The sequence below is a fragment of the Sphaerodactylus townsendi genome, linkage group LG03 (assembly GCF_021028975.2).
Source record: "Sphaerodactylus townsendi isolate TG3544 linkage group LG03, MPM_Stown_v2.3, whole genome shotgun sequence".
Taxonomy (NCBI): Eukaryota; Metazoa; Chordata; class Lepidosauria; order Squamata; family Sphaerodactylidae; genus Sphaerodactylus; species Sphaerodactylus townsendi.
In genome coordinates this window covers 177,374,935-177,387,922 of record NC_059427.1, presented here as the reverse complement: position 1 = coordinate 177,387,922, position 12,988 = coordinate 177,374,935, and the positions used below count along the sequence as shown (strand labels likewise).

General features: G+C 44.5%; 1 protein-coding gene and 1 long non-coding RNA gene across 22 annotated transcripts in view; one reads left to right on the top strand and one right to left on the bottom strand.

The window, feature by feature from the left end:
• LOC125429710 overlaps positions 1 to 12,988 on the top strand; it is a 398,924-nt gene that overhangs the window by 291,051 nt on the left and 94,885 nt on the right. The window lies entirely within an intron of this gene.
• Positions 1 to 12,988, bottom strand: part of WNK3 (WNK lysine deficient protein kinase 3) — a 143,583-nt gene that overhangs the window by 61,283 nt on the left and 69,312 nt on the right. For all 21 annotated transcript variants that reach the window (XM_048491036.1, XM_048491040.1, XM_048491034.1 and 18 more), the window contains exons 5-9: positions 12,499 to 12,656; positions 10,159 to 10,247; positions 8,547 to 8,766; positions 4,469 to 4,754; positions 2,504 to 2,697 (exon numbers count right to left, since the gene is read on the bottom strand). In XM_048491036.1, the coding sequence (XP_048346993.1) occupies positions 2,504 to 2,697; positions 4,469 to 4,754; positions 8,547 to 8,766; positions 10,159 to 10,247; positions 12,499 to 12,656 (947 nt within the window). The remainder of the gene's footprint in view (positions 1 to 2,503; positions 2,698 to 4,468; positions 4,755 to 8,546; positions 8,767 to 10,158; positions 10,248 to 12,498; positions 12,657 to 12,988) is intronic.

Genomic DNA, 12,988 nt, shown 5'->3' with positions numbered 1-12,988 from the left:
TAAATCAAACCTTAGAAAGACAGCATAAACCAATATGGTCCAGTCAAAGATAATGGCAAATAACTGTGCACAGATTTGTATTCTCCAAGTAGTCATGGGCACAAATTGTACCCTCTACCCTTCACGCTTTAGAATTAAGTTATTTTCATAACTCATACAATTTTATAAAATGTCCTGCATCTATATGTCAAATGTGAACATGGATGTTTTATTATTTCTTCCATGGGACCAATACAATCTTCTATATATATAAAAAGCTAACAGTGACTTTGTTAGTCATGCCCTAACGCCGAAACGGCTGGATGGATCGCCCCCAAATTTTCACATGACGTTCCTCCAGTGGCGTAACTAGGCAAACTGGAGCCCTGGGCAAAACCTGAGTTTGATGCCCCCCAGGCACGTGCCCAATGCAACGCGCCCCCCCCCCTGTAGCTACGCCCTGTGGCGTATCTAGGCAAACTGGAGTTTGGCGGCCCCCATGGGCAGCCACCCTCCCCCACTGTGACCAAGCAATTATTTTTACACCAGGTTGTTTCAAAGTCACCATCACATTATAGAACATGCCCCAACTCACAAATCTGAGCACAGCAATAAGCCATGCCACACAGCAGATATAATTTTTTGAAAACATTTTCAAAATGCTTTCAAAATGTTTTATTACTGCTATGAAAACATTTTATGGTGTTGTATCCAGTACCCCCAATTGGGGGAAACAGCATCACTTTCAATGTTTCAAAGTAGAATCTGGGCTCCCTAGTTTAAACAAGTGATGCTGGAATCCACCCCCAAACAGCATCATTTTCAATGGTGTTTAAACTAGGGAGCCCAGATTCTCCATTTAAATCCACCTTAAAGGGAGAATCTGGGGTTCCTGTTTAAAACAACACTGGAAGTGATGCTATTTTGGGGTTGATTCTCCCCACCCTGAAACAGCCTCACTTGCAATGTTTAAACTGGGGACATCAGATTCTCCCTTTAAATCCATGTCACAGGCGGAGGGATTTAAAAGGAAAATCTGGGGAAATTTGGAAGGTGCCTGCTGGCAGGGTGTAATTGAAGAAAGCAGCATATTCAAACTTTCACTGTATCTTTAGGAGACTCTCTATCGATATTGACCAAATTCCAGAGTTTGGTGAAGTTTGGTTCAGGGGGGTCCAAAGTTATGAACCCTCAAAAGTGTAGCCCCCATCTTCTGTTAGCTCCCATTGGAAACAATGGGGGATGGGGCACCCCCTTTGGGAGTCCGTAACTTTGGACTCCCTGAACCAAACCCTCAATTAAACCTGGGTGGTACTCATTAGGGAGTGCTCCCTAAAGATACCCTGAAAGTTTGGTGCTGCTAGCCTAAAAACTGCGCCCTCTGCAGGCCAAAAATGGAAAAACACTGAAAATACAAAAAATCCCACAAACAAACCTGCGCCCCCCCACAGGGCTGCGCCCAGGGCAACTGCCCACTTTGCCCAATGGGAGGAACGCCTCTGTGTTCCTCCCTGTTCCGGGCAGGTAATCAGACCTTCAAATCGCCGAAAGTCCATACTGGAGCCAGGTAAAACGTCTTTTTCCTGGCCCACTAGGCCATGAAGCTGGCTGTGTTTAACTGTCACCCTTAGAATGTTTGTGCAGCCTGTCTGTGGCCTGAGGGGTTGGTATGAGGGCTTAGCATGTTCACTCAGATGGCCAGAGATGAGCGTTGGAAACAGTAAATAGGCAATACTGTTAGGTAATACGAGTGGTAGTGAAACACATACACACTTTACCGTGTGAGACATCAGGGGGGGTTCCCCTCCCACACACGCAGGTAACTTTCACTCTCTGTGCCTCACCCACTGCTACCTCACAACACACATACTCTCATAAACATCCAGCTCATCCTCACACACCTCACTCTGCCCTCCCTCACATCCAACCACCACTTACCCACTTCCTCACCCATATTCACCACAGCTCTCTTTTACTAAAAGCGAGCTGGAGTTTGCCTACTTCTAAGAAAATCCGCGGGGTGGGGGCAAACCAACACTACTGGCTCCACTTCTTTTGCACATGGCCCTTTAAGAACCCAGGGAGCTGGCCTCGATCTGAACGCCTCACCACCCTGTCTCTGCTGCCTGACTGGAATAGCCTCCTAGCCCCAGTTCTGCCTTCCCCAAGCCAGGACTGTGCGTGTCAACCAGCCTCATGGACAGCGGGATTCGCACTCTGGACAGTTCCGTTGTGGAATGGAAAGGGTTACCTTATACTAAAAAAAAAGACACCACCATACAACAGTGTGAATTGAAACGGGAAAGAGGGATTCCATTTGACCACCCCAAAAGGCTATGCTGCGGATCATTGGACCTGCATGGACATCTGTGTGGGTTGCGGACTGTGATGAGAAGGACAATTGCCACAGCAACGCATGGCCGGGCCCCGCTAGTGTATACTGAAATACTAATGTTATCTATGGAAGACAACAATTTAGCTATATCACAAGATTTCAGACATTTAAAAAATATAGGCTCCTTACCCCTGGCATTGACTGATAATGCCCCACAAGTTGTTGGGATGTGTAGATTTGCCCTTGGACACTGCTTTCGACTTGTGAGGGGTTGGAGGCTTGCTGGGTGCCTGTAGTCTGTTCCAAGGAGAAAGGCAGGCTATGTTGGCTGGAGGCGTCGGACAGTATAATTGACCCTACTCCTCTCTCTGATGTGCTGTCACCTGTATCAGCATGGAAGGCAGGGAAACAGAAGGGGAAAGCTCTAGCAGAAGAGGTCAGAAGCAATTCCCTTCCTTCTCCCCACCACTTCCTCATGCACATTAATACTTTGGTGTGCAAACTGCAATCTGGGCTTTCAAGGAATATGCATTACACATCTCAGACCAAACGCCGATGCTGGAAAGAACACAATAACATGCAAGTTTGCTCTCTAAGTAAGAGATGACTTTTTTTTCCAATTGGCACCAATGAACTTTGCACATGCCTCAGATACATAAGCCCCAAATCTCCAGAATTCACTTTTTTGGAACAGTAGCCCCTGGCTTCTGTTGGGACTCAGCGGAGAACAAAAGACAGAGTGCCAGAGTATGTACGTGTGGGATTTTTTTGCAATCAAGAAACTGCTGACTTGTAGCAACCATGTACAATTGTCAACACAAGAGACATTCAGAGGTAGTTTACCATTGTCTGTATCTGAATCCTGACTGTGGAATTCCGTGAAAGTCTCCCTTCCAAATACCAGCCAAAGTTGACTTGGCTTAGCTTCTCAGATTTGACAAGATCAGGCTAGCCTGGGGCTATACAGTTCAGGGCACTAGTGTTTGGACCAAGGTTCAAATACTACCCATAAAGTTTACTGGGTTAGCGTCCTAGACTAATGTTAGTTCGGCTGTACAAGCCTTGATGGTCAAGTAACAAGTGCTTTTTCACTAAAATCAGCTGCTCTGACAGCAAAGCCAACACACCATTATGTCTTGTGCTTTTCAGAGACAGCTAAATCTTCATCTTTAAGCAGCCATCTTTATCAGAAAGCTCCCATTCTTTACTTGAACTGGTCAGGAGAGGCAACCCACTAGGAAAGATGTTATTTGCAATGGAACAGTCACCTGTATTGTGCATGATCAGATGTGTTCTGTAAGATAACTGTCTTGGGTGATGGAACGTCCTTGCTTAACCTTAGTGAATTGGGATACTACGCTCACACCTCAGATCCCCCACTTGCAGCTACGCCTAGCCTAGTTCAAGACAGCACTGTTTCTGGGCTTTACTACTCCAAACCCAATCAGTTCCTTACCACTATGGGTCATTGGAATTCAAGATCTGGGAGCTTAGAGGACCAGGTGACTTTCTACTTGCTGCAAAGGGGGATTCTCCATCCCTACACATTGCCCCAAGAGTGGATTATGAACATTATCCAATAGATAAACAGGACTTTTACAGTTTTTTCTTAACTAGCAGAAAAGCTTGCTCTTAGCTTTCAAAGTGAGGTATCAGTGTGGGTGTGTTAACTGTAACAGACACTTGAGATTTATTGCTTGAAGCAGCCTTTTAAAAGATGGTACCAAAACCTCAGAGCCCATAATATCCCTTACCCCAGTAAAAATAAGGCTACAAAAGTATGCCCCCTCCATGTAGACCACTATTCTTCAAGCAGCAAATGAAACTGTGCCTTGATCACTGGAAAACCACTTTGGCAAGATTTGCTACCCTCCACATATGTTTAGATAGAACCTTACCACAAAGTACATTATGGCAGGGAGGGCTGGCATGATTTATAGCACCCTGTAATGAATGTGATAATGGTTAACAAGTAATCCAGGCACAACTCCCATAGCAATTAATCACAGTTTACACGCCTCCACTAGACAAGCAAATAACCGAGTCGTGAGCCAAAACACCCGTTGGGGTGGCTGAACAAAATGATACCCAGACCTATCCTGAATGACCTTAGTTCAGCACAGGATTTGGGAACAGGCCTTCACTCTTTGTTACCTATGACAGAGGAGGTGTGCTGCATTTGCTGAAAGATCTGCTGTCGAACATGCTGATCAACCTCTGTTTCTTCACACTCAGCCTTGCTTGGCTGGCAAGGAGTGGTGAGCGATGAGCCTTGTGACTGGAGTAGCAGCAGGCCACTCGGCAGCTTGCTTTGAGAATCTTTCCTTTCCTCAGGGTAGCCCTGCCTCCTCTCCCGGATCTTCTTGATCAGAGTGACACGATCTCTGATGGACTTGGCAACAGCTTTAGAATCGCTTTCGTGGAAGAATCCCGACTTCACCTGAACGTCAAAAGGAAAACAAGTGGTACAGCTCTTCCAAAAATAACTCTGTTCATTTAAACTGCTACTCATTTGTGTTTGTCGATTTGTGAATCACTCTCCACCACCACTGTGTCAATCGTGTCTACTCTCCAGGGTCTCACTTACGACCTGATCCTTAACTAGAAAAGCCAGGGATTGAACCTGGGGCCTTCTGCGTGTCAAGCAGATGTTCTACCACTCAGCCAAACCCTCTCTCAACATGGGTACAATTACTACTGGTTAGCATTGTCCACACACCAAACCAATCGCGGACCATTTGTCTAGATTGGGGTCCCCAACATGGTGCCCATGGAAATCATTCCGGACCCACCAAGTGTTTTTAGAAAAGGGGGGGAGTAGGCTCCTGCCCAGCAGCGTTTCTGACTACCCACTAGAGATCTAATCAGTTGTGCAGATTTAAATAACGACATTTCAGTGGCAGTTGGCACTGCAGTGTTGGCTTTTATTCTCCAACTCACTCCTCTTTCCCAGTGTATTTGTTTAAATCACCCCTCTTCTGCCCTGAACTTGGGCTTCCTCTGTGCACACGTGTCCGTGGCTCCACCTCCTGGGGCAGCCATTTTGTATTTTCTCTCACTACCTGATCTTAGAATGCCAAAGGTTTTAAATGGCTCAAAAAGGCTGGGGTCCCTGGTCTAGATAACACAAAGAAATACATTATCGTGGAAATGCAAATACCCCCTATACTCTGACAGCGGGTTATATAATTAAGGAGACAAACCATGCATGGTTAATACTAATTACTGGTTCCACATTAGGATTTTAACTAAGATTCACAAAATGAAGCATATTATATTTTCCCTCTTTTAGATCAACTTTTTCCAAGCCCCTGGTTTTAGACCCACCATCGTTTCTGAACAAACGGTTATAGAATTAGTTTGATTTAGCTATCAGAAGGTGATCAGTTAATGATATATAAAACCTGTAATTAATACATTTTAGGTCTCACTTGTCAAAAAGCGTTTGTGTCCAGTGATTCCTGTCATATCCATTAAGTACCTACAAGGTTTTCTTCTAAAGGAAATACAGTTATGTGTTAAAGTGAAGACACAGCTTAAATGACAAGACATTCTGGTGTAGCCAGCATGTTAAGAAGAGCTCATTCTAAGGGTACTTCTGAGTTGACAGCTGTTCAGGAAAATTACCACTCCAATCTAACAAAGAACTGACGGGGGATGGGGAGACACCAGAGAGGACAAAACGATGCGTCAGTTTTGTAAGACTGCAACCATGCACCCTAACAGAGCAATTCAGAGACCTCCTCTGGGCGCTACGCAGTTCTCAAGCAGCACTCCTTTGAAGTACAGAGGAAAGGAGCAAGCAGGTGGACCTCTGTGATTCCTCCCAGTATGATGAACCATCAGCTGTTACTAGTCAGAATGCTGCATGGCCAAATGATTTATGAAAACATAACCACGGCAACAGTGAGGCATAGTCAAGAGACTAAGGCTTGAACACATAACTTGGGCAAAGGATCAGAGAGGAAGCTTAGCCATAAATGGACGTAAGGGATTTGCCTGAAGTTAATACAGTATCTCCTTCATGTTTTGCCTTGGTGACCGACAACATATTGCAATAGGTCATAAAACTGTCAGGCCTGATTCAGGCACTTCCAGGCATCCTGAATACTGAACTTTCAATCCACTTTCAATGCACTTTAGTGATCATTTGGAAGTGGGGTTTGCTGTTTCAGTAAAATTCAATTTAAAAATGCATTAAAAGTGCATTATTCTTATTTCACTTTTTTGTTTATTAGATTGAATAGGCCGCCCCTCCACTTCTGGACGAAGGGTGAAATCCCGCCAGCAGGCAAAACCATGCAGGGTAAATGCTTGCCCAGTGGTAAGAAACTGACCAATCTGTATCAGACTTCCTTGTCCTTCTCCACCTGTGCAACACTTTCCAAAAATAGTTTAAAGTCATTGCCTTGCAGAATAAAACAGATTAGTTAGAAAGGACTTTGAGACTCAGATAGTGGATTGAGCACTTTATCAGCCCCTGCCAGCATGGCCAATTGGCTATGCTGGCAGGGGCTGATGGGAATTGTAGTCCATAACATCTGGAGTGCCAAAGGTTCGCCACCACTGGACTAGGGTGAACTAAATTATCTCCATTTAGAACCTAAACCCGTAGTGGCGCACCTATGGCACTCCAGATGTTCATGGACTACAATCCCCATCCACCCTTGCCCGAATGGCCAATTGCTGGCAGGGGCTGATGGGAATTGTAGTCCATGAACATCTGGAGTGCCATAGGTTCGCCACCATGCACCTAAACCAACTGAGAGCTCAGCCAAAAAAGGCTTCTACTTTGAGCTCCTATTTAGGATCAAACTCTTCCTTCGCACTACAGGGAGATCGTGGTATGAGGGTTGCCAGCTTCCAGTTGATGGCTAGAGATCTCCCAAAAATACAACTGATGGCTAGCAGGGGCGTAGTCACCAGGGGGAGGGGGGGCGAGTTGAACCGGGCGCACACCTGAAGAGAGTGCCAAAAATAAAAAATGTATTAAAAAATATTTTAGTGTTTTTAGTTTGTTGGCTGGCAGGGGGTGCAGTTTTTAGACTAGTGGCACCAAAATTTCAGGTTATCATCAGGTGACACTCCTGATGATATCAGCCAGGTTTGGTGAAGTTTGGTCCAGGAGTTATGGCTTCCCCACCCCCACCCAAACAGCATTACTTTCAATGTTGTATCAACTAGCAAGCCCAGATTTGTGAGTTGGGGCATGTGTTCAAATTTATGAGTTGGGGCATGTTCTATAATGTGATTGTGACTTTGAGCTGACATGGTGCAAAAAATGTTCTTTGGTCGTAGTGGGCGAGGGCGGCCTTTGGTCGTGGGGAGGGACTCAGATTTTGCACAGGGCTCCATTTCCCCTAGCTACGCCTCTGTCGCCAGGCTACAGAGATCCAAAGTTATGGACCCGCAAATGTGTAATAGAAGATGTTCTATTAGCTCCCATTGGAAACAATGGGTGATGGGGGCACCCCCTTTGGGAGCCCATAGCTTTGGACCCACTGGACCAAACTTCACAAAACCTGGGTGATATCAGTAGGAGACTCTCCTGATGATACCTCCCAGGTTTGGTGAAGTTTGGTTCAGGGGGTCCAAAGTTATCGACCCTCAAAGGTGTAGCCCCATCTCCTATTAGCTCCCATTGGAAACAATGGGGGATGGGGCACCCCCTTTGGGAGTTCATAACTTTGGACTCCCTGAATCAAACCTCACTAAACCTGGGTGATAGCATCAGGAGAGTCTCCCGAAACATTCCTAAAATTTTGGTGCTGCTAACCTAAAAACTGCGCCCCCTGCAGGCCAAAAATGGAAAACCCACTAAAATACCAAAAAACCAAACGAGCCCTGCATTTTTGGCGCCCGCCACAAGGGGGCACCCTGGGCAACTGCCCACTTTGCCCAATGGGCATTACGCCCCTGCACACCACAAATAAGTCCTCTTGCATATCACAAAGAAGGTTCTAGCTTTTCCAGGAAGAAATTATGAGTGAATTCAGCTGTTTTGTTTTCAGAACTGGGCTTCAATTTTTTTTTTACTTGTAAACCAAGCACAGAGGAAAGGAGGCCAAGTTTCACACAATGGAAGGTTTTTTAGATCCAACAAGGAGGGACCCAACAATACAACAGACAACAAGGGAGCCTGTAAGAGAGAAGATGTAAAATGTTACAGGATGAACCTATGTTCTAGAAATGAGGCAAAGAGAAGGACGAAGGACCCAATGGCAACACTCACCATTTCACAAGCTACTTCCTCTGAGATGTCTGATTCCAGGTTGAAACTGAACTCAATGGCTTCATTGTCTTTGTGCTTGCCTTTTAGCTTCTTGGGATCTTCCACCCACAACCTCAAAGCCAAGGAAGCATCTAGCCCATCGTCCTCTTCTGCCAACTCCACCCTGAGCCCGGTGTCCTCAGCAAAGAAGGCATGGTTTAAGAGGTCTCTGATGGACAGTCTGACAGGAAAATAAAGGCGGTAACAAACAGTCTTCTGAATCTCACATCTGAGGTGCACCACTGGAGGCCTCATATTTCTACAAAGTACTCGGCTTCACTGGGGCTCTCCACAACTGTGCATTTCACACCTAACTAAACGTAACACTCGGTTGCTATTTAACAGTCTTAGGCAATGTGGCTTCAATTCAAGAGTGCTCGGGGATACTGGCATTTTTAAAACTAAGGCAAAAAAAATCACTTTCCTTAGAGCAAGGGTCTCCAATGTGATATAAAGTAGGTAGGGCCAGGAAGGGCTGCTGCCCAGCAGGGTTTTTGATCAGTCACTGGAGAACGAATCAGCTGTGCAAATTTAAATAATTGTTTTAGGAGCAGCTGCCACCACAGGGCTGTCTTTATTCTCCAACTCACTCCTCTTTCCTTACATGTTTGTTTAAATTATCACTCTCCTCCCCTGGACTTGTGAATATTTCTGTGACTCCACCTCTTGTGGCAGCCATTTTGCAGTGGCATCCACTACCCACTCTTCGAATTCCAAAGGTACTTACGAGCTCAAAAAGGTTGGGGACTCCTACCTTAGACACTGCTACAAGCCAAAACTTAGAAGAGGTCTAAAATCTCAATTTCAATAACTCCATCTTTTTTTGCACAGAAGTACTAGTACAAAGTAAGGAATGCAGAATCCCGCCTTCTAATCTATCACTTTAGAAAAGCCAGAGAGAGAACCAAGAAATCCTTCATCTCTGCTCCAAACTACCAGCTCTCAGTGAGACAAGGACAGGACTTCTGGGATCCAAATTCATCCGTTCAAATACTTAGCAGAAGTTTAACAGTCTAGGACCCTCAGACCCACGGCATCCCCTTTTCCCACGGCAATCCCTTCCTCCTGCTCTTTTTCGTCATCTTTGGGTTGGTTTTGTTAGAGGTATGGTGCTAGCCACATTTTTTTAATAGTTTAACATTTTAATGTTAATATTTTACATTTGCCATCTGCTTTTATGCTGTTTTTAACTCATTGACACTGTTTTGGTGTTGTAAGTCGCCACAAGACTCTTTGGGTGAGCAGTGGCTAAAAAAAGTGAATAAACAAATAAATCCCCTGAACTCATGTATGCCCTCTGACACAAAAAAAACTGGGTCTTCTTCTTTCCTCCTTACACAACTCTTTCTACTCCTCAGTATTTTGGAAACAAGCCAGACGAATCCCAATTCAGCTGGGTAATTTACACAGCAGGAGCTTAATTTTCTTTTTAAAGTGCTATACCAAGCAGGAATGCTTTGCTCAATCGGAACCTTCACTGGCAGCACAGAGGAGGCTCCATTAAAATTCACAAAGGCGACCTCTTCATTTACGGTGCCCAAAGCAAAGGAGAGCACAAAATGGGCTTACCCACCTTGCAGACTTGTTCTGCCGAATGCATCCTTCAATTATCTCTTTTACCTCTGGGTCGGTTACCTTGTTAAAACTGGCAGGTTTAATGCCCTAGGAGAAAAGGAATGCTCTTGTTAATAGATAATAATCAGCAGGAGTTTTGTCTCCTGCAGCTGGACAGAGACATGGAAAATCCCCAATTTATAAGGCCCTTCCAAGCAGCCTAAATTAGTGGAATTAGCTCAGCTCCTTAAAACCTGACCCTACGCACATTTAGTTGGAAGCAACTCTAATTGATTAAATGCCACTGATGTGCAAAGTGTGTTTGGTGGGGTTTTTTTTTTTAATCCCAGCTACTCGCTAAATAAGATCAATGCTGAATGTCTAGGCTTTATATAATATTGTGAAAAGGGGACAAAATCCATTCTAATCCATTTGACTAATCTTTTACTTTAGCTTCATCTGGCCATTCACTCCTGGGCAGAGGACCGTTTCACGACTGTGCATGAACATTAATCTAATAAAGAAAAACAGCTAGTTCCTTGTGTTGCCTTCGGAATTTGGGACACATATGGTGCAACCCTATGCAAAGTTGCAACCTTTCTAAGGTCACTGAAGTCTTAGAAAGATGTAACTCTGTTTAGGGTCACACTAACAATGTACAAAAAGAATATGTTCCATGAAGATTAGAACCACAGCCCTCAATTCCTGTAAGTAACATAATTGAGTCTATTGTCAACTCTTGGAAAGTATAGCCTCAAGTGAAGAATTTAGTAAGCTGGTTTCAGAAAAAGTATTCTGTGTCCCTGTCCCCACCCCCTAACATGGGTATTATCAGCTTCCGTTACAGGACTGTTGTTAGGGTTACTGAAAATAATATCTGTGATGTGCTTTCAACATTTCAAGATCAACAAGAGGCAGAATGGCATAGAGGTTGGTGTGAGTAGGATCTGAGCGAGCCAGGTTCAAACCTCCACTCTATCAATCCAAAAATAGTATTTATACTGTGTTTTTCTTCTGAGTTGCTATTATTATTATAAATGACAACACAAAATATTTCTAATGTGATGTGCTACTCATGTTTATATTTTAAAAGCATGGTGCTGAGGTCTGCTGTTTGCACAAGAAGTGCAGGAGGAAGTGCCCAATTCTTCCTCCTTACTGTATCCTTTCATGCTACATGGCATTTTGTCTCTCTGAAAGCCCAGGTGGCAGTGATGACCAGGAGGACCCATCAAGTTCTCCACTTTTTTTGGATCGGGATGACCTAGTTACAGTTATCTATGCTCTGGTAACCACCAGATTGGACTACTCTCATGCACTATATGTGGGACTGCTCAAACTAGTGCTGAATACGGCAACTTGTTTGCCGATCGGTACTTCAGACCAGGATCACATCATCTCGATTCTGAGGACTCTGCACTGGCTTCCAATGTGCTACTGGGCCCAATTCAATGTTCTGGCATTAACATATAAAGCCCTAAACAGTTGCAGTCCTGGATACTTGAGAGAGTGCATCTGCCCATACATTCTTGGCCTGACATTGAGGTTGGAGGGGGAGGCCCGCCTAATTGTCCTCCCCCTTCAGAGTTGGGGGGTGGGGGCAGACTGAAGGGCCTTCTCAACAGTGGCCCCTGCATTGTGGAATGCCTGACCACCAGAGGTCCGCCAGTTGCCTGCTCTTCTGGAGATCAGCCTCTTCACCTGGGCTTTGGGCTGATTCCCCCAAATGGAATGGGGTTGGCCCTGAGGTATCCTGCACACTTCGCCCACTTTTGGGGGAGGTTGGAATGTTCTATGGTTTTAGGAATGTTTTTACAGTAGAACTGAATGGGACTTTATCATGCTTTTTATTGTAACCTGCCCTGAGACAACTGTAAAGGGCAGGGAATAAATTGAAATAATAATAACAATAACAACAACAACAACGATGATGATGACGACAACAAGGTAATCGGCACCTTGGGCACCATTCAGAAAATACTCAACTCAAAACATCTTAAAATCAAGAAACTCAACATCTGTCAGATTCAAAAGGCATCACAAATGCTACATTGCAACGTCCTAGGCCTCTGGGTGAAGCTCAAATTGTAATGAAAGGCCAACAACCAGCTAAAGAACTGGCAGCTAGGATATCAAACAAAATTAAATAATAAACAGCCCTGCAATCATTTCTTGCTCAGGTGCAACCTCAAAAAATATATTTTAGAAGAACTCAGCAAAGTTTGGAAAGATGTGCCCAGGTTACGTGTAGCTGCTGCTTGTGTGCAACAAGATCAACATACAGTCTAACTCATAGGGCTTAGCCATTTTAAGCTGCCAACAGGCGCGTTAGCCCTCATGCAAAAAGAAGTATACCTACACTGGTTACTTTTCGGTAGATTTGAGCTGCATTCTGGCACTCAGAGTAAGGGTATTCAGAGGTTGCCATCTCTAGCATACACATTCCAAAAGCATAGACATCTACAGACTCATCATAATGTTCTTCATACATCTCAGGAGCCATAAATTCAGGAGTCCCTACAAACAAAACAAACAGCAATTATTTTCCTGTGTGTATTTTTAGGTTGCTACTGTAATTTAATCACAGTTTTTCACAAGCCGCTTTTCCAACTCTGTATCTTCCACCCACAGCTTGCATGTTTGGCCATCCAGAAATCCGACCACTCCCACGAAGGAAAAACAAAACAAAAACATCTTACTTCCTGCAGAACCAGTGTAGTGTAGTAGTAAGAGTGTCAGACCAGAATCAGGAAAAACCAAGTTCAAATCCCCAGTCCACCATGGAATGTTGATGGGTCACATACTATCAGGATAAACTACCTCAAAGGGTTATTGTGAGGATAAAACAG